The sequence below is a fragment of the Orcinus orca genome, chromosome 11 (assembly GCF_937001465.1).
Source record: "Orcinus orca chromosome 11, mOrcOrc1.1, whole genome shotgun sequence".
NCBI lineage: Eukaryota > Metazoa > Chordata > Mammalia > Artiodactyla > Delphinidae > Orcinus > Orcinus orca.
Genome location: NC_064569.1, coordinates 41,171,914 through 41,197,147, shown reverse-complemented (window position 1 = coordinate 41,197,147; position 25,234 = coordinate 41,171,914). Strand labels below are relative to the sequence as shown.

The 25,234-nt window shown below is 38.5% G+C and overlaps 1 protein-coding gene and 1 long non-coding RNA gene across 8 annotated transcripts in view; one reads left to right on the top strand and one right to left on the bottom strand.

The window, feature by feature from the left end:
- The window catches only part of TFCP2 (transcription factor CP2), a 51,128-nt gene extending 31,294 nt beyond the window's left edge, over positions 1-19,834 (top strand). For 2 of the 7 annotated variants that reach the window (XM_004274319.4, XM_033436287.2), the window contains 14 exons: positions 3,539-3,690; positions 4,236-4,312; positions 5,218-5,323; positions 7,844-7,950; positions 8,982-9,134; positions 9,855-9,965; positions 10,860-10,948; positions 11,690-11,738; positions 12,124-12,217; positions 13,151-13,241; positions 15,354-15,478; positions 15,917-16,059; positions 17,922-17,973; positions 18,395-19,834. In XM_004274319.4, coding sequence (XP_004274367.1) covers positions 3,539-3,690; positions 4,236-4,312; positions 5,218-5,323; positions 7,844-7,950; positions 8,982-9,134; positions 9,855-9,965; positions 10,860-10,948; positions 11,690-11,738; positions 12,124-12,217; positions 13,151-13,241; positions 15,354-15,478; positions 15,917-16,059; positions 17,922-17,973; positions 18,395-18,432 — 1,387 coding nt within the window. In that variant the 3' untranslated portion in view covers positions 18,433-19,834. Of the gene's footprint in view, positions 1-3,538; positions 3,691-4,235; positions 4,313-5,217; positions 5,324-7,843; positions 7,951-8,981; positions 9,135-9,854; positions 9,966-10,859; positions 10,949-11,689; positions 11,739-12,123; positions 12,218-13,150; positions 13,242-15,353; positions 15,591-15,916; positions 16,168-17,921; positions 17,974-18,394 lie in introns of those variants that run through there. The other 5 variants (XR_007470024.1, XR_004485562.2, XM_033436285.2 and 2 more) reach the window with 5 other exon arrangements.
- Positions 12,418-25,179, bottom strand: LOC117203007 (uncharacterized). Its single transcript, XR_004485566.2, has 5 exons — positions 25,029-25,179; positions 24,687-24,821; positions 23,930-24,027; positions 15,318-15,488; positions 12,418-13,507 (listed from the first exon to the last, which is right to left on the bottom strand). It is a non-coding gene; the product is annotated as an uncharacterized LOC117203007 (long non-coding RNA).
- Positions 25,180-25,234: the final 55 nt, after the last annotated feature.

Here is a 25,234-nt window from a genome sequence, read left to right as displayed (position 1 = left end):
GCCCTGCTAGCAAGCCACTGTTCTCTTTAATTTTGCCTGTTTTAGAACATCACATAAATGGGATCATGCATGATATATTCTTTTTTTCTGGCTTCTTTTGTTCAGTATCATGTCTGTGAGCTTCATCCATTTTGTTGCATTCCTTGTTTTGCTGAGTAGTATTCCATTGTATGAGCATACCATAGTTTGTAATCCATTTTCTTAATTATGAACATTTGGATTCTTTCCAGTTTTTGCTTTTATGCTATGGACATTCATGTATAAGTCTGTGGTTGGTCTTATATTTTCATTTCTCTTGGATAAATACATATGAGTAGAATTGCTGGATCAACGGGCAGATGCGTGTTTACTCTTGTAAGAGACTGCCTAACCTTTTTCTAAAGTGGTTGTATCATTTTACATTCCTACTGGCAAAGTATGAGAGTCCTAGTTAGTCTACAGCCTTGCCAGTATTTGGGTTGTCATTCTTTTTCATTTTAACTGTTCTAGTGAGTATATGTACATATTTTTTAAATTAAAATACATTTTATTTTGAGAATTTCATGGCATGTCTTGAGATAATTTGAAATACTCTTTAATTTGGTACAGCTCTTAAGATCCTTTTAAAGTTTGATCTGGACTGAATGCTGATCACAACAGTTGGTCTCCAAGGCCCAGAATATTCTTTCTCACTAACCATGGCTAGGACTTCTGAGGGGAAAAAAAAATTTTTTTTTAACATCTTTATTGCAGTATAATTGCTTTACAATGGTGTGTTAGTTTCTGCTGTATAACAAAGTGAATCAGTTATACATATACATATATCCCCATATCTCCTCCCTCTTGCGTCTCCCTCCCACCCTCCCTATCCCACCCCTCTACGTGGTCACAAAGCACCGAGCTGATCTCCCTGTGCTATGCAGCTGCTTCCCACTATCTATTTTACATTTGGTAGTATATATAAGTCCATGCCACTCTCTCACTTCGTTCCAGCTTACCCTTCCTCCTCCCCGTGTCCTCAAGTCCATTCTCTACATCTGCGTCTTTATTCCTGTCCTGCCCCTAGGTTCTTCATAACCTTTTTTTTTTTTAGATTCCATATATATGTGTTAGCATACGGTATTTGTTTTTCTCTTTCTGAATTACCTAACTCTGTATGATAGACTCTAGGTCCATCCACCTCACTACAAATCTCAATTTTGTTTCTTTTTATGGCTGAGTAATATTCCATTGTATATATATGCCACATCTTATTTATCCATTCATCTGTCGATGGACACTGAGGTTGCTTCCATGTCCTGGCCACTGTAAATAGAGCTGCAGTGAACATTGTGGTACATGACTCTTTTTGAATTATGGTTTTCTCAGGGTATATGCCCAGCAGTGGGACTGCTGGGTCATATGGTAGTTCTATTTTTAGTTTTTAAAGGAACCTCCATACTGTTCTCCATAGTGGCTGTATCAGTTTACCTTCCCACCAACAGTGCAAGAGGGTTCCCTTTTCTTCACACCCTCTCCAGCATTAACTGTTTGTAGATTTTTTGATGATGGCCATTCTGACAGGTGTGAGGTGATACCTTATTGTAGTTTTGATTTGCATTTCTCTAATGATTAGTGATGTTGAGCATTCTTTCATGCGTTTAGTGGCTATCTGTATATCTTCTTTGGAGAAATGTCTGTTCAGGTCTTCTGCTCATTTTTGGATTGGGTTGTTTGGTTTTTTGATATTGAGCTGCATGAGCTGCTTGTAAATTTGGGAGATTAATCCTTTGTCAGTTGCTTCATTTGCAAATATCTTCTCCCATTCTGAGGGTTGTCTTTTCGTCTTGTTTATGGTTTCCTTTGCTGTGCAAAAGCTTTTAAGTTTCATTAGGTCCCATTTGTTGTTTTTGTTTTTATTTCCATTTCTCTAGAAGGTGGGTCAAAAAGGATCTTGCTGTGATTTCTGTCATAGAGTGTTCTGCCTATGTTTTCCTCTAAGAGTTTGATAGTGTCTGGCCTTACGTTTAGGCCTTTAATCCATTTTGAGTTTATTTTTGTGTATGGTGTTAGGGAGTGTTCTAATTTCATTCTTTTACATGTAGGTGTCCAGTTTTCCCAGCACCACTTATTGAAGAGGCTGTTTTTTCTCCATTGTATATTCTTGCCTCCTTTATCAAAAATAAGGTGACCAGGGCTTCTCTGGTGGCGCAGTGGTTGATAGTCCGTCTGCCGATGCAGGTGACACGGGTTCGTGCCCCAGTCCGGGAAGATCCCACATGCTGTGGAGCAGCTGGGTCCGTGAGCCATGGCCGCTGAGCCTGCGCATCCAGAGCCTGTGCTCCACAACGGGAGAGGCCACAGCAGTGAGAGGCCCACGTACTGCAAAAAAAAATAATAATAATAAGGTGACCATATGTGTGTGGGTTTATCTCTGGGCTTTCTATCCTGTTCCATTGATCTATATTTCTGTTTTTGTGCCAGTACCATACTGCCTTGATTACTGTAGCTTTGTAGTATAGTCTGAAGTCAGGGAGCCTGATTTCTCCAGCTCCATTTTTCTTTTGCAAGATTGCTTTGGCTATTCGGGGTCTTTTGTGTTTCCGTACAAATTGTGAAATTTTTTGTTCTAGTTCTGTGAAAAATGCCATTGGTAGTTTGATAGGGATTGCATTGAATCTGTAGATTGCTTTGGGTAGTATAGTCATTTTCACAATGTTGATTCTTCCAGTCCAAGAACATGGTATATCGCTCCCTGAGGGGAAATTATTTCTAATCTTTTCCATCCATTTTAGCCCCTTATTGTTTCTGAAATATTTTCTCATATATTTACTCTTTGCAGCAAATGTGGTTCCCATTTTATAGATGAAGGAATGAAGACTCAAGAGAGCTTGCCCAAGATTTGCCCAAAGGTTCTAGAGACTGAAAGCTAGGATTTCAAACTTGGTCCAGTACTCTTTAGCACATAAAAATGAGCAACATATTAGAATTCATTGGATGTGTCTCTTTGGTTTGCAAGTTTAGATAAACTGAGAAGTATAAGAAGCTTTTTCTTGGAGGAGATAGCTGGTAGGGATATATCAATATTAGTTGTATTCCACAGAATGTAAACTGACCTTGAAATATATACTGGTCATTGATTTGTGCTTTTCATGTGGTTTCTTGGAATTTTGGTTATTGTTTTAATCCTTAGAGTAGATGAGCTGATGTGGTTATAAAGATTCTGCAGTTGGTACCTTTCTGGGAACAAATACATTACTGAGTGTCCTAAATTGACATTTGGGAACTCTGCATACAATTTTCAGAGCCCTTTTAGGAGTCCCTGTCTATGATTCCTAGAAACACTCTCTTTGGACACTTAAGTGGTTTTAATAGTGAATGTCTGTCATTGCCCACATTGTTGTGGTCAGAGGGATATTACAGCAGGTAATCTGAACTGAATGGTTAGGAAGAAACTTCTCCAAGGTGTGTCATGTTTATGGTTTTCCAAAGCGAATTGCAGTTAAATGGTTTCATTAATAAATCGGCTCTTACACCATTGTCAGATGTTAAAGTAAGTCATTTGTTTGTTTTATTTCAGTGATGTCCTAGCATTGCCCATTTTTAAGCAAGAAGAGTCAAGTTTGCCTCCAGATAATGAGAATAAAATCCTCCCTTTTCAATACGTGCTTTGTGCTGCCACCTCTCCAGCAGTGAAACTCCATGATGAAACCCTGACATATCTCAATCAAGGTTAGATATGGTGTTATTCATTAGTATTATTGCAGACCTGCTGGATTCATGATATTTAATTAGGTACACTTATATGTAAAAAGTACATCTTTCTAGTGTGACCTGTTAAAGTCAAAGCCTCAGTGTCGTATTTGATATATATTACTGGTTTCTTTTGTCTACCTGTCCATTTTTAGTTCCAGTCTCCCTCTTTCTAATCCATGTTCCCTGGACATCCCCAGTGGTCACTGTCTGAGAAGTATTACTGTATCCAGCTCTATTATTTACCAGTTGTGTGGCCTTGGACAAGTTGATTAAATTCTGTGTTTCAATTTCCTCATATGTGAAACTGGAATTGATAATACCTTAGAGAATTGTATCAATTAAATGACATAATTTATGAAAACACTTAGCACTGTGCCTAGCATACAGTAAAGGATTATGGTTGTTACTAATACTAATAATGTTATATACTCTTGTATATTCAACCAACTGAATTTCATTCTTTCTGAATCTTGGGAAGTTAATTTATGATGAATATAATATGTAGTTACTTTTTGTTCTAGGCCAGTCTTATGAAATCCGAATGCTAGACAATAGGAAACTTGGAGAACTTCCAGAAATTAATGGCAAGTTGGTGAAGGTAAAAGAAAACAAGTAAATCATTCCTCTCCATAATATCCTTTTACTGATCCTTTTTGGATTAATATTTTTTCTTTCATAAAGGGCTTGGTGGTATCTCTTACCTGCTACAGTTTGCTAGCAGAGTGGTAAACTGTTGTGTTACTTCTTTGGGGTCAGAGTGAGCCCACCTATTCACATGGATTTTTCAGAGCTGCAGAAACGACAGCTTAGCACTCCATGTCAGGAGAGTCTCATGGCTCATTGAAGTTCTTTTTGGGTGGAATAAAGTAACCTCTTCGAGATCTTTAGAGAAGTTCCAGTGTCTCTTTGGATACGTGGTCTAGTAGCAAAGAAACCAGAAGCTACTGTTGATGAATAGCAGTTTTCTTAATCTGGACTGACAGTAATGAATTCACAGTATAATTGAGACAGAGGAGTTTGGTCAGCTGCTGTAGAAGATGATGAGAGGGATATTAATAGGCACTTCCACAAAAGGAAGGTTGATGGAAACAGCCCCTACCTACCCTCAGTGTTTACAGGTTGTATGGTGGGTTAGCAAGCAGGGGACTTGGTGAGATTTTCACATGTATCTGAAGAGCTGAGCCAGATGTCACACGGTAACAGTAGAGGCATGTAGAAATGCTTCCAGTGGAGTCCTTTATGCCTAGTTACCAATCAGGGCTGATGTTTAAGCCAAGTTTTAAATATGGTACTAGTTAACTATAATATAGATTATATTTGAGCAATTATAAAGTTTGCCTTGAAATACAGTATGGTATGGGTTTTAGAGTAAAACAGGTCTCAAGAAAAATAATTTTAAGTTGTGTCTGGAAACCAACTGGGGGTGACTCCTGCTAGTTTTCCTTTGTCAGCACTGATTTTTAAGGGATCCTGTTAACATTTGATTTTGTTGCTTCCTTTTAGAGTATATTCCGTGTCGTGTTCCATGACAGACGGCTACAATACACTGAACATCAGCAGCTGGAGGGCTGGAGGTGGAACCGACCTGGAGATAGAATTCTTGACATAGGTAAGTTAAGAGAATCTGTTGCCCAGGAAATGCCTATAACTATGGTCTGAGAATTGGTTTTCTTTCCTTGATGTTTACTTTGATTCAAAATGCTTCAGGGGCTCAATCAACGTGAACCTAGAAATGGTTATTGATTAAGCATAAGAAATTACTGATATAATGATTCCAAAACTGAAGTTGAAAGTGTAGACACTTCAGTTCTGTAACAGTTGCATCCATAACTTGAGGGTGAGTTTTTGTTTTTTAAATTTAGTTGTGGTAAAATATACATAACATAAAATTTACCATTTTAACCATTTTTTTTTTTTTTTTTTTTTTGCGGTACGCGGGCCTCTCACTGTTGTGGCCTCTCCCCTTGCGGAGCACAGGCTCCGGACGCGCAGGCTCAGCGGCCATGGCTCACGGGCCCAGCCGCTCCGCGGCATGGGGGATCTTCCCGGACCGGGGCACGAACCTGTGTCCCCTGCATCGGCAGGCAGACTCTCAACCACTGCGCCACCAGGGAAGCCCCCTTAACCATTTTTAAGTGTACATTTCAGTTGCATTAAGTACATTCACATTGTTGTGCAACCGTCACTACCATCCATCTCTAGAACTTTTTTCATCTTGCAAAACTGAAACTCTGTACCCATGAAACAATAACTTCCCATTCCCTCCGCTCCCCAGTCCCTGGTAACCACCATTCTACTTTTTGTCTGTATCAATGTGACTACTGTAGGTGCCTCAGATAAGTGAAATCATTCAGTGTTTGTCTTTTTTGTAATTGGGTTATTTCAGTTACCATAATCCTCAAGATTCATACATATAGTAGCATGTGCCACAACTTCCTTCTTTTTGGGAACCCTTGTGCACTGTTGTGGGAATGTAAGTTGGTACGGCCACTATGGAAAACAGTATGGAGGTTTCTCAAAAAACTAAAAATAGAACTACCATATGACCCAGCAATTCCACTCCTGGGTATATATCCAAAAGAAACAAAAACAATTCAAAAAGATACATGCAGGGGCTTCCCTGGTGGCGCAGTGGTTGAAAGTCCGCCTGCTAATGCAGGGGATACGGGTTCGTGCCCCAGTCCAGGAAGATCCCACATGCCGCGGAGTGGCTGGGCCTGTGAGCCATGGCCGCTGAGCCTGTGCGTCCGGAGCCTGTGCTCCGCAATGGAAGAGGCCACAATAGTGAGAGGCCCGCGTACCGCAACAAAAAAGATACATGCACCCCAGTGTTCATAGCAGCATTATTTACAGTTGCCAAGATATGGAAGCAACCTAAGTGTCCATCAACAGATAAATGTATAAAAAAGATGTGAGATATATATATACACATACACACACACTTACATACATATATATATTTATACACACATATACACACAATGGAATATTAGCCATAAAAAAAACGAAATTTTACCATTTGCAGCGACATGGATGTCATTATGCTAAGTGAAATAAGTCAGATAGGGAAAGACAAATGCTGTATGATGTCACTTGTATGTGGAATCTAAAAACTACAACAGACTAGTGAATGAAACAAAAAAGAGTTTTTTTTTCTTAAATCCTAAAGGGAAGGATCTTTACAAACACACATGCAGCCTCTCTTCGTGAATGTACTTTTAATTCTGGCATCTGTGTCTTTGATCTCTTATTGGTTGTCATCTCCTATTGGTAAGCATAGTTGTTAAACAAATCTAAGCACTACTATTTTTATCTGAGAAAACACTGGTTCTCCTACAGATATCTTGATATATATTTGATAAACTGGCTTTAGGATAAATCCAACGTAGCTAATGCTGTGGAGTGGAACCCACTTAATGCTTTCTTGTTTGAATCATTGATACTAAAACAGTAGAAAACTTATAGCATAGTTATGATAATAAATATCAGCCTGGCCTTATCCCCCAGTTTGAATATTAATAGAAGTCAGGGAATGATATTTAAATATATGCCATATGGACTGGAAAGCAAAGTTCTAAAGCCCATTCATTTTTCTTCCCTCCTGAGAATAAGATGTGTCACTCTGTTATAGGATTCTTTGATGACTTCATAAGTCAGCATCAATTGTTACGTTAAATTTTCCCCACTTAATATTTGTGATAACAACACTTTCTGCCTTTATTCAGACACTCTGCTTTATCCTTCTATGACAATCCTCTTAGTTTACTTCTAGCAGTAATACTAACCTTAAAACTGTAAGTGAAGCAGATTGTAAATTAAATTTTTCATGACACTAGAGCCAGTGTGTAGACTAAATCTATCTTTAAATAGAATTTTGGCACATTAAAAGGAAACTACTTTTAAATTGTCTTATTGTAAAAACTTTTTTAAATGGAAAAAAGATACTCAAAAGGAAAGTATTTAGGTCAATTTTAGGTCAAATCAAACTCTTTTTATTGGCAAAAAAAAGGTTTAAGGTATGATACACAAAAATCTTGGTAATTAGGGACCAATAATATAAGAATCGGTGCGTTCTTATTTAAACCCAGTAGCACTCAGAATTGTTCAATGATAACCATTTGTTTCTCAGATATCCCAATGTCTGTGGGTATAATCGATCCTAGGGCTAATCCAAACCAACTAAATACAGTGGAGTTCCTGTGGGACCCTGCAAAGAGGACATCTGTGTTCATTCAGGTAAGACACTGCAGATAGGGCTCCAGTTTTGAAGAGGATCTCTTACTACCAGTTTGGTTCTTAAAGGATAAAACATGTTGAATTTGAAATCTTTACAGGGTTGAATCTCTCAACAAGTGCAGACTTACTCAACATGTGCCTGAAAGCAATGAGGAGTTTCTGAATTGCTCTTCTAATTTCCCCAATTTATTTATTTGTTTCTCTCAAAAATACTTGCTAGTGGTTGCATAATATTTTATTCTTTGGCTGTACTTACCTAACAATTATTTAGCTTTGAGAATGTTCTAATTTTTCACTATTATCCAAGAAGTTATTTTGAACATCTTTATACTTAGAATTTGATTTGCATATCTGATTATGTCCTTTGGGTAGATTGCTTGAAAAGTCTTATTTGTTAGAGTTTATTTGTATGATAACCAATAGTTTGAGCACTTCTCATCAGGTAGTCACTGTGTTAAGTAAATACTTTTTATACATGATTTTACTTAAGACTTTCAAAAATAATCCTGTGTTGTAAGAATAGTCCTTGAGGCTTAGAGAAAATAACTTACCCAAGCTAGTATTTGGTCAACCAAGATTCCACTATTAAGATTACCAAGATCTTGGACTTTATGCAGTAGCCTAGCAAACCTTTTTCTTCCTATTGCTTGTGAGCTTTCATATTTACTGTGTTCCCAGCATGGATGGTGCCTGTGCTTTCTAAAATCTACCTTAAAGTTCAGGAAAGTTTTAGTAACAGAAACCATTTCTCTTTTATGTTAGCTCTGTCTTTTCTGAAACGATTAATGAATGCCTCACAGTAGCTTTTTGTTAACATTAGATCTGTACATTTACTTTGTTTGCATTTGTAAATCGTTTAAGTTTTCCTCATTTCCTCATGAGAGTGTGAATTCTTCATGATCAAAAAGAGAGGAAAAGTTTCTTTGTAGGTGTTTAAAGGTTTTGCTGTTAGTAGTTGCCCCAAAAATGTTGCTGACTGGTTTGGCTAGCTAACAGTACTGAAACCTGGCTGGATGTTGCATTCTTTTCAGGTGCATTGTATTAGCACAGAGTTCACTATGAGGAAACATGGTGGAGAGAAGGGAGTGCCATTTCGAGTACAAATCGATACCTTCAAGGAGAATGAGAACGGGGAATATACTGAGCACTTACACTCAGCCAGCTGCCAGATCAAAGTCTTCAAGGTACTCCTGGGCGCTGTGCTGGCCCTTGGAACTTTCCCTCTCGTCCTTCATTTGCAACATTAGTCACCAAGTGAGAACGTCAGCTTGTCCCATCTTCAAAAACTATGAAAGCTCAGCCTAAATTAGAGTTATTGAAATAATTACTGATATGCCCGGTAAAGAAATTTAAATAGGGATGGTCATGGGAGAAGGGGAACTTGGAAAAGGGATCATATGGATATCATATGGATAGATACCTTCTCATTGCGAAAGATTCATTAATACAGCAGTATTCAGAGCACGACACTGAAGTCCCCCTTTACCACTCTTACCCTGACTCCCCAACCTCTCCCCAGAGGTGACCACTGTCAATAATTTCATATGTATCTTTCTAGTTCCCTTCTGTGCTCTTATATACACAGGTACCTAGATATACACATATTTTCTTTTCTTTGAAACATAAATGGGATTTTATGAATTGTTTTGAAGCTTGTTTTTTTCAGTTAACTATGTGCTTTAGAGATGTTTCCACGTCTGTAGCTATAGATCTCTCATTCTTTTTCAACTCCATCACACATTTAAATATCCTATTTTCAGACTTAGATGTAATGATGGATCTTGTCTTTACCTCATTGTACATACCTTTTTGTTTCACATGTGACTATTTTAAGTTCGTAGAAGTAATATTGTTGAGTCGAAGGGTGAGTATGTGAGTTTGAAACAAAATATTTCTCATTTTAGCCCAAAGGTGCAGACAGAAAACAAAAAACAGATAGGGAGAAAATGGAGAAACGAACGCCTCATGAGAAGGAGAAATATCAACCTTCCTATGAGACAACTATACTCACAGAGGTAAAAGGATTTCTTTTGGTGACAATTTCAATCAGTACTTTTTACTCTTAAAAGAAAAATACAATTATTTTGCGATATACAGTTGACCCTTGAACAACACAGGTTTGAACTGCATGGGTTCATTTATACATAGATTTTTTTTCCCACTAAATATGTACTACCGTACTACATGGTTTGCAGTTCATTGAATCCAAGGATGCAGATACAAAGGGCTGACTGTCAAGTTATACCCGGATTTTTGACTGTGGAGGGGGAGACGGTGCTCCTAATACCTGCGTTGTTCAAGGGTCAACTGTATACATATATCATTATGTTGTATACCTAAAACTAATATAATGTTCATGTCAATTATATTTCAATTTAAAAAAAAAGAAACATCACTTCCAGTCTGGTCAAAACTTACTTGTCCTCTTAGTTGTGAGGGCCTCTGAGGAATTAAGATTTACTAATCAAGATGTGCTATTCGACAAATGAACTTATCTACAAAACAGAAATAGAGTTACAAATGTAGAAAACAAACTTACGGTTACCAGGGGGTAAGCTGGGGGAAGGATAAATTGGGAGACTGGGATTGACATATACACACTACTGTGTAAAAAACAGATAACTAATAAGGACATACTGTATAGCACAGGGAACTCTACTCAGTATTCTGTAATGGCCTATATGGGAAAAGAATCTTAAAAAGAGTGGATATATGTATATGTATAACTGATTCACTTTGCTGTATACCTGAAACTAATACAACATTGTAAATCAACTATACTCCAATAAAATTAAAAAAAAAAAAAAAAAAAGATGTGCCATTTGAGTAACAGTAGTACATCTTTGTGGAATTTTGACACAGAAAGAGTCAAATGTACTTTCTGTGTCTAAGTTGTCCTTTGTTTTTAGTGTTCTCCATGGCCCGAGATCACATATGTCAATAATTCCCCATCACCTGGCTTCAACAGTTCCCATAACAGTTTTTCTCTTGGGGAAGGGTAAGTCTGGGAAATTGGCTTGTGTTTGTCCTAAATATGTATTCTTTCGTTATGTCTCCATAAACAAAATCTTTCCAAATCAATAAGACCTTCTATTTGGTCAGTCTTTGATGGACTTATATATTAACTGAGGTTTGGGTTATCTTCAAAAGAGACTGAAAGAGTTTTTATGTAGCCTTTTTCCCCCTCTATTATTTATTTATTTTATTTTATTTCATTTGTTTTGGCCACGCCACAAGGCTTATGGGATTTAGTTTTTCATTGCCCTTACGGCCCTCGGCAGTGAGAGCGCAGAGTCCTAACCTCTGGACCTGCAGGGAATTCCCTTTTCCCCACTATTAGGAAACAGCATTTATGGTCAGTTTTTAGTGATTCAGGGAATGAATTTTCTGTGTTTTTCCCTTCTTCCTCTTACTGCTTCTCTTAAAGTTATTTCACTTCCTGATCAGAGTGGTCGTTGGGAATTGAAACACAGTTGTGCAAACAGTAAAATCTGTTTGGTTACTTATTAAGAATGATCCCAACACCTAATTATTATGAATCTTTGATAATTGGGGGAAGAAGGTGAAGATGAGCTAAAATAATAGATAATAGAAGTATTGGATCCAAGAGTAAGAATGTTTTATGAGATAGCACAGATTCCCTTAAATCTCTAGCTTAAGACTTATGATGATGAAGAATGAGGCGATGAACCCTAGTATGTGTCATGAACTCATCCTTTCATTTTAAATGTTTCTTTAGAAATGGTTCACCAAACCACCAGCCAGAGCCACCCCCTCCAGTCACAGATGTAAGTCTAAAGTTATATAAATGTCAGTTATTATAGTCTAATAGTCTGATGTCTAATAATACTTTGGTGACTGTGTGATTCAGTAGAAATGCCCAACTTTTAGGGAGTATTATTCATTCACTAAGCAAACATTTATTGAATTTTGGCCTGAACCAGATACTGTGCTGTATTTAAGGAACTTTCAGTCTAGTGGGGAAGATAAGGATGGAATTCCATGGATATCTTGCATGGTTAGAGAAAGAAGACTGATGTATAAACAACTTCCAAGCAAACTCAGCCTGTCTGAATGTGGGTGTATTTGGCTGTTGTTACCTAATGATGTAACATTTACCTTTTTAAAGTTGAGTCTATTTAGTTACCAAAAAAAATGCTTTCCCTCTTTCAGAACCTCTTGCCAACAACCACACCTCAGGAGGCTCAGCAGTGGTTGCATCGAAACCGTTTTTCCACATTCACAAGGCTTTTTACAAACTTCTCAGGTTAAATTTGCTTGTCCTTTTGTTTTCCCCAGCATGGGATTTCCTTTACATTCCAGGGCCTCCTGGTATCCCTGTGTTGTTTTGTGTGTAGAGGGGGGAGATCTTAATGCATTTTTCTGATTAAATGAATTTCATTGAACCCTTCAGACTTTCTCACCAGCTGCAGCTGTGCTGTGAAATGCTCAAAAAAGAAAGACCTCTTAGTTTAAACTCATTTTAATTTTAAAATATTTATTCTATACAATACTTTAAAATATATTATCCATAAAATATTTTATCAAGGAGCATTGCAGGTAGTCGGAAATTTTCCCCTTGCTATCACTATATTATGTTTTCTTTGCACATTCCACTCTTATTTAGCACCTTCTGTGTACCAGGTATGGTAAGAATACACAAATGGATAAGGCATATTTCCTGATCAGTCACCATCTAGTATCAAAGAAAACCCAAATCAAAATAAAACCCTGAAAAAGGTAAACAAATAGTTGTAATGCAATAGATAAGTGTAAGGCTCTGGAGTTTGGGAACATGTGTGATGTGTGATGCGTGAGGTAAATCTTGAGGGCTGAGGAAGAGTCTGGTGGTCAGACAGTGGAAGGAACATGTGTGATGTGTGATGTGTGAGGTAAATCTTGAGGGCTGAGGAAGAGTCTGGTGGTCAGACAGTGGAAGGATATTTCAGGCAGGAGGAACAACTTGCTCATTAGGCGTGATCAGCATGATGAAAGCATAGGGTTAAATGAATAAGTTAATTGGGTGGGAATTGAGGTGAGAGAGGATGCAGGGGCCAGGTCATGGAGGGCCTTATATGCCATGCAAGAGATTATGACTGTAGCATACTAGTAATGAGGTGTCGTTGTAACACAGTCCATTTTAAGTCATTAACAAGGAGAATCTTTGCCGTTATCACCCATTTTCTTATATTTATTCCAGGGGCAGATTTATTGAAGCTAACTAGAGATGATGTGATTCAAATCTGTGGCCCTGCAGATGGAATCAGACTTTTTAATGCATTGAAAGGCCGGTATGTAATTAGTGGTAAAATATCAGTGGGGCTGGATTTCAAATGGATTTGGATTCAGGGACTCTTCGCAATACTTTTTGTACAGCTAAATACATCTTGTCGAAACATTCTTTTTGAATGCCAGCTATGTACCAAATAAAGATGAAAAATATCTTTTCCTGTACTTGATCCAAGGAGGTCCTCATGATATTCCATTTTTCATTCAGTTAAATATCCGTTGTCCCTGTTATGAGCCATTAGGCTTTGGTGATACATTGATGAGCTTTCTGATGGGGAGAGAGAGAAAGATTATAAACTATAAGTATTTTGAATAGTGATAAGTATTTTGAAGGAAAACAAAACAAACAAACAAAAATAAGGTGGTGTCCTACAGAGTACAGAATATAGTCAGGAAAGACCTCTCTGAGGAGGGGGCATTTAAACTGAGTTATGAGAAGGATGGAAGCTTTGGAGTCATGAGGGAAGAACATTCTACGCAGAAGAAACAGTGGGTGCAAAGGTCCTGAACTCAGTTTTACTAAAGAAGAGATTATTCTTAAGTTTGGGTAGGAATTGCTTAAGTGTCTGCTTACAAATATTACATGTAATACAGAGGAACTTCTAGTCTCTGTTTGGGATTTACAGTTTACAATAGGAAGTAGTAATATTGATGGAAAAAACATACAGGTCAGTGCCACAGAACCAAATCAGTGACTAAATAATGAAACAGATTGTGAAGTATTTGTGTTTGTGTATATTACAAGAGATAATTGAATCAAGTTGGAAACTTTTTTTAAAAAATAAATTTATTTATTAATTTTGGCTGTGTTGGGTCTTCGTTTCTGTGCGAGGGCTTTCTCTAGTTGCGGCGAGCAGGGGCCACTCTTCATCGCGGTGCGCGGGCCTCTCACTGTCACGGCCTTCTCTTGTTGCGGAGCACAGGCTCCAGACGCGCAGGCTCAGCAGTTGTGGCTCACGGGCCTAGTTGCTCCGTGGCATGTGGGATCTTCCCAGACCAGGGCTCGAACCCGTGTTCCCTGCATTGGCAGGCAGATTCTCAACCACTGCGCCACCAGGGAAGCCCAAGTTGGAAACTTTTAAGGAAAGAGGTGAAATTCAAAGGGTTGATGACTGGGAGGAAAAGAATGGATCTTTCATTTTTAAAAGTATTACCTACAGAGGAGCTTCCCTGGTGGTGCAGTGGTTGAGAATCAGCCTGCCAATGCAGGGGACACGGGTTTGAGCCCTGGTCTGGGAAGATCCCACATGCTGCGGAGCAGCTAAGCTCATGTGCCACAATTACTGAGCCTGTGCTCTAGAGCCTGTGAGCCACAACTACTGAGCCCGCGTGCCGCAACTACTGAAGCCCGCGTGCCTAGAGCCCATGCTCCGCAATGAGAAGCCACCACAATGAGAAACCCGCACACTGCAACGAAGAGTAGCCCATGCTCGCCGCAACTGGAGAAAGCCCGCGCGCAGCAGTGAAAACCCAACACAGCCAAAAATAAATAAATTTATTTAAAAAAAAAAGTATTACCTACAGAGCATTTAGAAATAGGAAGGAATAAGATGATCAGAGCAAGAGGTAATTCAATATTGTTGTCTAAGAAGAAAGAACAGAAAGAAGGCTAAAGACGCTTAGGAGAAGATAATGAGGGAAATAAGATTTTCTAGTTTATCCTGTTGGTACTTTTAAGTATCAATAGAAGGTATGTCTTGAACTGACCCACAAAACAGTGGCTCACACATTTTGAATCTTTCTAACCTTTACATCAAAGGTTACAAACTCAAATGACTACAGAGACCACATGTAAATGAGTGACAGTCAAGTCTGGGGGGTACTGAAGAATGCATGCACCACGCAAGTAGAACAGCTGATTGGGTGTTTTGTAAGAATGGGGGCCTTGGATCACCAGATCTGATTTTTCAAGGAAAACCAGAGGTTTATATGAGGGCTTCTGTTGGAATGAATTCAGTTAAAATGCACGCATGCACGCGCGCGCGCGCACACACACACACACACACATACACACACACACACACGCCAGTGGGGAGCTAAAATGTAGACACACAAGTTCTTCCTTAAAATGTGCTCACCATGAAAGAGTAACAGCTTTCTTTTTTCCTCCTTAGGATGGTGCGCCCAAGGCTAACCATTTACGTTTGTCAGGAATCCTTGCAGCTGAGGGAGCAGCAGCAACAGCAGCAGCAACAGCAGCAGAAGCATGAGGATGGAGACTCAAATGGTACTTTCTTCGGTAGGTCGTTCTGCACAGGCCAGGACAGATGAAGAAAAATAAAGAGATGACTTATGAGCATGTGTGATGGGAATTTATCAAACAGCAGATTCAGCATTTGCTAGAAGGAATGGTAATTGCTAATGTTTATTGAGTTCCTAATATATTATGCCAGGCACTATTCTCAGCACGTTTACATGTTTTAATTTTTACAACCGGTGTTTCCTCTTTGCAGTAGATTTTATTGTTCTTGCCAACATTTCGATGAGGAAGATGAGGCTTAGGGATGTTAAGTAACTTGCCCCAGGTCACACACAGCTAGCGAGTGGTTGAGCTGGCATTTCAATTCAGGCAGTCTGCCTCTGAGTCCTTCAGGAAAGTGGGCATTCCTAGTGATCAGATTACATTTAAGACCAGAGACACTCTGTACTGACTGCCTTTGCTTTCTCCTTTTTGCAGTTTACCATGCCATCTACCTAGAAGAACTGACAGCTGTTGAACTGACAGAAAAAATCGCTCAGCTTTTCAGCATTTCCCCTTGCCAGATCAGCCAGATCTACAAGCAGGGGCCCACAGGAATCCATGTGCTCATTAGTGACGAGGTAGATTTTCAGCACAGCTGAATCACCAGACGACAGTGATTTGTCTGGGCAGATGACAGGAGCAGGAACCGTTCTACTGGGGCAGAGTGCTCTGTTTTCTAAGACGAGGTTTTCAAATGTTTTTGTTTGCTTACCTCCTACAATGATGTTTTAAAACTGTGTATCCCCTTGCACGTTTTTAGGTTGACTTAAAATTTTTTGTTTTAAGTTTAAATAGTTGCAAAAGATGTCATTTCTGGGCATATTATATGACATTTAAAAATGAAGTGATTACTTCACTACTCTAGCTATATTCCGTGTAACCTAAATACAAGAGTAATTTAATACTGTCATCTGTTTAAAAAAATACATGAATATACTTTTTTAACAGAATTTTTATATCATTTCTCTGCTTCGTTAAACTCATATTTTCATTCACTTCCCCCACAGAATTTCATCTTACCATAACCTACCTTTATGCTTGAATATCTTTTATTAATTATCCTACCATATTTCTTTAAAACAAAAATTTGCTTCAATAAAAGTAAAAAAACTCTTCTGAATAGAATTATCACCATAATTATACAATGGATTAAAATAACATAAATGTATTATATGTTTTGATAAGTAATTATTAAACATTAAGAAAAAATTTATTAATGCATTAGTGAATCTAGGGAGTTCCCTGGTAGCCTAGTGGTTAGGATTCTCAGCTTTCAGTGCCAGGGCCTGGGGGTTCAATCCCCGGTCAGGGAACTGAGATCCTGCAAGCCGTACGGTGTGGCCAAAAATAAATAAATAAAATAAAATACAATAAAAGTGCGTCTATTAATGAGATGGATGAGATTACTCGATTCCTTACCCTCCCTCCCACAGACAATTAATTCATCGATAGATACATACTGCCTATTGATTGCTAGAATGAAATAGAGTTCAGCATCAATTCCATCCGTTTTTTTCCCCCTAGATATAAGTGCTGTGGAATCTGTTCCATATAAATTGATAGACAGGAATGGATGGAGTTTGCTGTAACAGCATTGCTGGATTTTTTTTTTTTTAACTTCTGAGTTATGTGCCAAAAATTGCATAGTGATATTATCAAAAATTATTTTGAATCATCTGTCATTTGACAATTTGTGATTAGATCACTTCAATTCTGGTGAAAGGAAAGAATTGAAAATAAGACTTTATTACCCAGTCATTTGAGCTTCCGTTTGCAATTACACTTCTGCATCCTGGGGGCTTTTATACTCCAGGGCAGTGCATCTTCATAGGATTTCAGGAAGGTGAAACTCTTGCCTTTATTTTATAAAATGGGAAAAGGTAGTTTGAGAAGGGAAGTAGGAAAGGAAAACTGAAGAGGTTCTCAGATGGTTTTAGGAAAGAACAGATATGGAAGTTTAATTCCTCCCATATGGGCCTATCTGTATCTGTGTGCCCCTTGGAAAGTCTTGGGGTTAGCCCAAGAAAATGCACACCCGAATTTTAAGAAAGCAGTTTTAGAATGCTTAGCTTTGAAAGCTTTTGAAAACTAAATAGGAGAGAAAACAAAACAAAGGATTATTCTTCACTTATATCTAGTATAATAAACACACAGGCAAAATAAATATAGCAGGGCTTCCCTGGTGGCGCGGTGGTTGGGAGTCCGCCTGCCGATGCAGGGGACGCGGGTTCGTGCCCCGGTCCGGGAGGGTCCCACATGCCGCGGAGCGGCTGGGCCCGTGAGCCATGGCCGCTGGGCCTGCGCGTCCGGAGCCTGTGCTCCGCAACCGGAGAGGCCACAGCAGTGAGAGGCCCGCATACCGCAAAAAAAATAAATAAATAAAAAATAAATATAGCAAACCAAGGTTTTAATAATCAGCAAAACTTCTTGCTTTTTTCAGATGATACAGAACTTTCAGGAAGAAGCCTGTTTTATTCTGGACACAATGAAAGGTAATGAAGTAGTAAGGCAAATGCCTTTCTCGAAGGAGTTTGAGGGTTTTTTTTATAGTACTTTGAGGAGAGAGGGAAAGTATTAACTGCCGTATTTGAGGTAAAGAAAGTGACATTATTAGAGATTGTTCCTTTTTATGAATTGGCTTCTTGCCATTATTAGAGTAGACAGTGTAACTGATGACTTCCTGCCATCTTCTTCCACCTTCCATGGACAAAGGATGAAACGGAGGCATGCTGTTCTTATAATGCATGTTTATTACAAGTATTCTGTGATAATTAAGTATACTGCCCTCTGTCCTTCTGTTTTTTCTTTCTCTAAAGAACCTTACCACATATATTTTTCTCCTGCTGTGTTTTAGAGGTAACTAAAGATTATTCTTTTTTCTTTTTTCTTTTTTTTTTTTTTTTTTTTTTACAGCAGAAACCAATGATAGCTATCATATCATACTGAAGTAGGTGTGGGGCATTCCGTCCTCAGTGGCTGCTGCTGCTTTCGCCTATGGGAACTCCCCTCTCGAAGGGGGTCTTGCAAATGGAGCTCTGAAGGGCTGCAAGAACCTGACCCATCTGACTGTGTCCAGGCCTTGGAGGCAGAATCCCAGGCATCTGTTGGCCCAGGCTCTTAGGGCACCCACAGATTACTGCCCAACATGCATTTCTGCAACGATTTCTTATTTAAAATTTCTGGACCCTATTGTTGTTGAATATCAATAGAAAACTCCACATCATTTAGGGTGTGTGTAGGGCATAATGATGATGAGAATTGTGTGATGTTTAATGGAAAGATGTTAAATTTTGTGATATGGAGCCATGTAATTTTTTTTTCTAACATAAAAGCAAACATCTATATTCATAAGACTAGATCCTCAACCTTTTTTGCCCCTGAAAAACCTCATTAAAGAGAAATATGGAGAAAGAAGAAAATTCTTCTTTTGATTCCCCTGTAATTCTATGACTAATAGTAATTTTAGGTAACATTTATTGCACATTTAGTTGTGTGAGGCAGTGTGATAAATTCTTTAAATAGATTACCTTGTTTAAATCCTCTTAATAGCCCTATATGAAGTAGGTAATAATGATCCCTAATTGAAGATGAGGAAATGGAGACAGAGTGGCCGAGGAGCTTGCTGAGTAACAGGCAGCTAGCAGCTAGTGACACTGAAATGCAAACCCAGGCCGTCTGGCTCTTATTAACAGCCACCCTTGCAGTCCTCTGTGCTTGCCACCGTTTCCTACTGTGGCTCTTCTGGTGAATTGGATCTAACACTGAGCGAGAACTGAGGAATTAACACCAAAAGGGACAAACCACACCTAAATAATGATGAACAAATCAAGACCTACAAAAAAATGAAAACATAGACACTTTCAAAGCATCATCAGTTACCAGATTCACAGAATTTGAGGTGGTGAAAACTAGGGATTATCTGTAACTCCCCAAATTCACTGTTCTTGAATGACCTTCTCAAACTATTAATGAGTTAGACTAACCTCTGCTTTCTCTTTCCCCTCTCTGCATCTTCTCTTGGTATAGAAAGTTCTTTTACTCATGTAGCGTTCTTTTATATAAGCTTTACAAGAAATTCATTCCCATCCTGTTTGCATTCTTACCATATACTTTAGTTCTTCCTGATTGTGATTGTGTGCTCTTGTGTGTGTGCATGTGTAAGACTATGGGTCTTTTTTCACATGTAAAGTTTTATCCAGAAATCCCTCTACGTGTTATGCTGAGGTGAAAAATGATAATGTTCAAAAGATTCTGTATTGGATTTGAATCTGTGTGTGTGTGTATTTTTAAAGCATTTGATAAAGTTTAAATGTTTTTATACAGAGATTTTCGTTCATTAAAATCCACCTTCAACATGGTCTGTTTTCTTTTGGTTTGAAAGAAATTGAAAATTTTGAAACCAGAAAATTAAGTCAAATGACTTGTTTAAAATCGACCTGGACAACTTGACATATTAGGCCAAAATACTTTTTTAGTGACTGATTACCAGATGTCCCCATTCTGGGGGGACATTTCTAATTGTATTATGTTCATAGGACTGGTTCTCAGCTCGGGGAAGTCAGCTCTCTCCCCAGCAGGCTGCTGTTTTTTATTTTTATTTATTTATTTATTCCAGTTCTTTCTGAATGTTAGGCTGGGAGGGTTGGACTTTTACGGTCCCTTCTAAATCTGCATCTGTGACTCTTGTTTACTGTAAATGATACACAGAATTCTATTAATATATTTACTATAAATTTACACTTACTAATTTTTACTTGGAGATAGAGGGTTTTTTAAGAGTAGTTTTCAAATTTATATAGAAATGAATTTATGTAAGTTTGTAATCATAGATCCTCAGATTAACTAGAAAATCTCTTGGGCTTTCTTTAGCTTCAAACAAATATTTATAGTGCTAATGCCATATAATTGGTAAGAATTGGTGTAGTGATAGAACACTGTAATTATTCAACTTGCTTTAAAAAATTGCATTTGTTCACTATTGATCCTTGCAGTTAAATGAAAATTTTAAACTAGCTTTTTCATGATGAAAGTAATACACAAAGTGATAAATTCAAATAAAGAAAGGTATAACTTATCTCCTTGTCCCACTCTATAGAGGTAGCCATTGCAAAAAAGTTTCTCTCTTTCCCACACACACACACCCACCCACCCACACACACACACACACACACACACACACCCACCCACCCCAGATGGGCTCATGTAGTACTAATGATCTGCAGTTTTCTTTTTATGTTTAATATATCCTGAACATCTTTCTATGTTAGGATTTATAGTTTGACATCATTCTTTTGGGGAAAAAAATGGCCATTCCTTACGGATGCCATTTAGGTTAAGCCCATTTAAACATGTATTCTCCTAAGTTTTTTGCGTGTATCTCTAAGATATATTCCTAAAAGTAAAATTTGCTGGATTTTACCTCTTTAACCATGTGATGGTTGATACTTAAAATAAAGGAGATGGTTTAATGTTTCCATTAGGGTGAGGGTATATGAGAAGGAGAATGGTTAGATTTTAGGCCCTCCTGAGAAGTGGAGTAGCATCCTGTTTAACTTAGTATTGTCTGTACTGTTTCCTTGAAGTATAATAGGTTCCATCTAGAAGAATCTATTGTGTAAAGACTTGATAGTTAAAAGGGAGTCATTGGGAAGTAAAAGGGTCACTGCAGAACTCTTAAGGACTGAATACCAGTCACTACGTAAAATGTGGCTATTAAGTAATAAGATTGTCCAATATTATGCCCCAATAATAAGAATGTTTGCCCAAATATATGATTTATTTAAGACGCCACTTAAAGGGAGGGGAAATGGGGGTGGTCATCTTGTCTGGAAAGAGATTACAGTACGACAGATATAAGACAAGTAAGTAGAGTCTGAAAGACCTGAGGTGGTGAGGTTCTCTTGAGGGGACAGACGTGATTCCTGGAAGTCAGGCACTGTCAGGCACTGGGTACGCTGTGAGGGGCAGGGCATGATCTCACCACTGTGAGTTGGAGGAGCATGGCAAGTGAAGAAGGCTTGACATAATGAGCCTCGCCATTTCTCATTTAGGCCTAATGAAAGAGTGTTCTGAAAACCCTTTGTATCTCCAAGTCTCCTGAGAAAGCCTTTCATATAGGGTTGCTGCAGACATTTGGGCTATCTTCAAACTACCGTGAAGGATTGACTGAAGCTTCAGCATTCAGTTTTGAAAGTAACACAAATTTCAGGTGCAAATATTTGAAAACAAGACCGAGTTTCTCCTCCTTCGCTGAAGCTTTTTTCTCTGGCCAATACCTAACAATTCCAGATAACTTGGAACCAGAGAGCTGCAGTTGAGCCTTTTTATCATTTTTCTGAATCTTTAGTTGTCTTACTTGGCCATGGATGGTTCCCCTATGGGAATTTGATCTGTTATGGCCTCTGCTGCTCTGTTATGAGAACTCCCAAGTCTCAGCAGGAATGGCACAAATGCCCCACCTAGCTGCATCTTTTTATATACTAGTTCGTATAAAGTAATCCTGCTTCATTCTTCTGCTTCTCCTAAAAATGCTCTGTTTTCTTAGTCATGAGCTAAGGCTTTTCCTGCTAGAATATTTATTTTTAGTTTGTGATTAAATTATTGTTTCATTATACAAACTCCAAGACTTAAATAAGGAAGAAAGATGCCCTATGTGATGTGAGGTTAATGCCATCAGCACTTGTTTTCTGTTTTGTTAATACTTTATTTCTCCTCTATGCTTCTTTAATGACTTTGTATTTTGCCTTTGACCTTGAACTTCCATCTATTTCTACTTCCTTCTTTTTTCCGCATCTTTCCTCTTCACTTCCAGATCTCCTCTGTATTGTTCCTTATGAATTCTGGCCTGTTCAACAAATTAATTTGGAAATTGCAACGAAGTCTAGCATTTGCATTCTCAAATTCAGAGATTTAAAAGTTGTATATGAATTAAATTTTTCAGTTGGATTAAAGTCAATTTTATAAAGGAACTTGCTATTTAAAAAACACTATTGTATTATTGTATTGTACTATTTTGTATTATATGGGATCTTTTGGGACATGAGTAATAACCAGTTTATCTTGTAAATCTGTGTTTTCATATATTTGCATAAGATGAGATACACATTCCTCATTTTAATCACTACAGATTCCTGTTTTCTTCCTTTTTTTTTGGCTGTGCTGTGTGGCTTGTGGGATCTTAGTTCCCCGACCAGGAATTGAACCCAGCCCCTTGGCAGTGAGAGCACGGAGTCCTAACCACTGGACCGCCAGGGAATCCCCTCTTTCTGAGTTCTAATGTCTAATTTTTCATTTAAGGGTTTAGTTAATATCTTTCCCTAGACATCTTTATAACTTTACTTCAGACTTTCATTCACCTTTTTTAAGCTTATTAAGCTTGACCTCTCTAAACTCACCCTTGCACTCTACCCCCTCAAACCTGTTTGTTATTTTGCTTTTTTAATAGGGTTTTTGTGTGTGTTATGCACATATATAGATAAATTTGTGTGTCTTTTTTTGAAACCTTCCTTGATAAAACACACAGCTTCTTCGATTTTTTGTGCTCTTAAATTGCTGTGGCCCCGTCTTTTTCCCAGATTTGCTCTATTGATCTCTTTCGGTTAGTGTGGAATTAGTCACAAAGAGGTGCCTGTCTTTCTAGATCTGGATTCTAATTAAATGTAAATTAGTAAAGTAACATACAACTTCAGGGCTAAATCTGCGAATTCCCTATCAGAAAAACAAATACAATGGCTTAGATTTAAAAAAAAAATTTTTTTTAATATTTATTTATTTTTTGGCTGCATCGGGTCTTAGTTGTGGCAGGTGGGATCTTTCATTGCGGCGTGTGGGCTCTTCCTTGCAGTGCACGGGCTTCTCTCTAGTTGTGGCATGCAGGCTCATTAGTTGTGGCATGCAGGTTTAGCTGCCCCACGGCACGAGGGATCTTAGTTCCCTGACCAGGGATCGAACCCATGTCCCCTGCATTGGCAGGGGGATTCTTAACCACTGGACCACCAGGGAAGTACATGCAATGGCTTAGATTTTACTTAACTCTTTTTTCTCTAAGAAGCTCAGCACATAGTATCCTCTGATCTATTCATTTTCAACCTCCCTAGAGAGTGTACTCTTTATCTTTTGTTTGGTAAAGAGTAGTTGATGCAGTACATACTTTGGTGTCAGATAAGCCACTGTTCAAATCCCAGATCTTGCTCTTCCTGGATGTGACCTTGGACAATATAATCTCTTAAACCTTAACTTTCTCATCTTAAAAAGGAGATAATGCTTAATTCATAGGGTTGTTAGGGAGATTACAAAGGATAATGAGTATAAAGCAGTTTTATTTTGTACGTAATATACTTATTCAGTTGCTTAATAAGTTTAGGATACTATTGACTACAAGATCACCTTTACATGTAGACAAGACTGCAAGACAGACGTATAAACACTGCCCAGGACATAAAATCTGACCTTTGGTTTTCATCTTCATCTGTTCTTGATCATCTGTCTTTTCTTCCTACTTGACTTTTTTGTCCCTAAAACACACCCATGCATGAATTATGCATGGTCTGGAACAAAGCAGTCACATTTAGAATTAGATGTCCATTGTTATAATTTACATATTAATAATATTAGCATTTCTTTTCACTTTTCCTTGTATCTTCTGTTCTACTGCACTTAAGCTTAACTTACCTAGTGATTCTATCAAGACAATGAAATATGGTGAATAAGTGACTCTGTGATAAGTAGTTGGGATGTTTGTAAGTCCAGATGATCTTTCTGACTGATCTAGAGATTACTGCCAAATTGGATTCTGCTGTCTCCTCAAAGGATGTGCCTAACTTTGCTTTGGCTGTCTTCTAGTTTGGTGTCATTAACCAACAAAGCTTGGGCATTGAGGCTGATGGTACTCTGACAGATTTCTATGACTGCTCAAATTCTAGATGTGTAGGCATATGAAACACTTTTAGCCTACCCAGCATGGCCTTTAGGCTGCTTTTTTTGTTACTCAGCCCGCTGATTCTACAGAGCCTGGGGTCTTCTCTTCCTTTTTGATTTCTGTGTGGCCAGGAAAAACACATTGCACTGTGTTGCAAACATTTTATACTACTAACTATTTAATCTCCACAAAACCCTATGAGATACATACTTTTATCCCCATTTTGCAGATGAGGAAGCCAAGGCACGGGGAAGTAAGGGGCGAACTGGCACCATTGTAATAACTTACCTAGTGATGCTATCAAGACAATGAAATATGGTGAATAAGCGACTCTAGACGTAACAACTTCTGATTTCTGAGTCTTTTTCCCGTTTTGAAAATGGAGTGCACAGTTGTGAAGATCAGAAGCCATGTAAGAAATTTCTGGAAGGAAAACAATCCATCAATACATACTGAGATTACTCTGCATTGCTTGTATTTTCTTTATACCTTGGGCAGGCTGCAGCACGTCATGCTGCTTAAGACTTAGATCCCCTGAGCAAGGATAAGGGGGATTAAGTTCCTTAGGCATGGGAGTGTGGGCCTGGCGAAAGGAAAAGGGGAGTTATAGAAGACAATTTGTTTAGTCACCGAAGATCTGTAGCTGAGGGTCTCCGCTTTTTCTCTTCAAAAGGCTGCTGTGGCGTCAACTCGCTTGCTTTCCCAGGGTCCGCTGCTGCGGACTCACAGCCTCCTGAGCCTGTTTGCGGGCAAGTTTCGGCTTTGCGCTGGTAGCCGCCTCCAACTCCCGGCATGCCGCTGGGCGTGGGGCCGGCACATAGACTCCATTTCCCAGC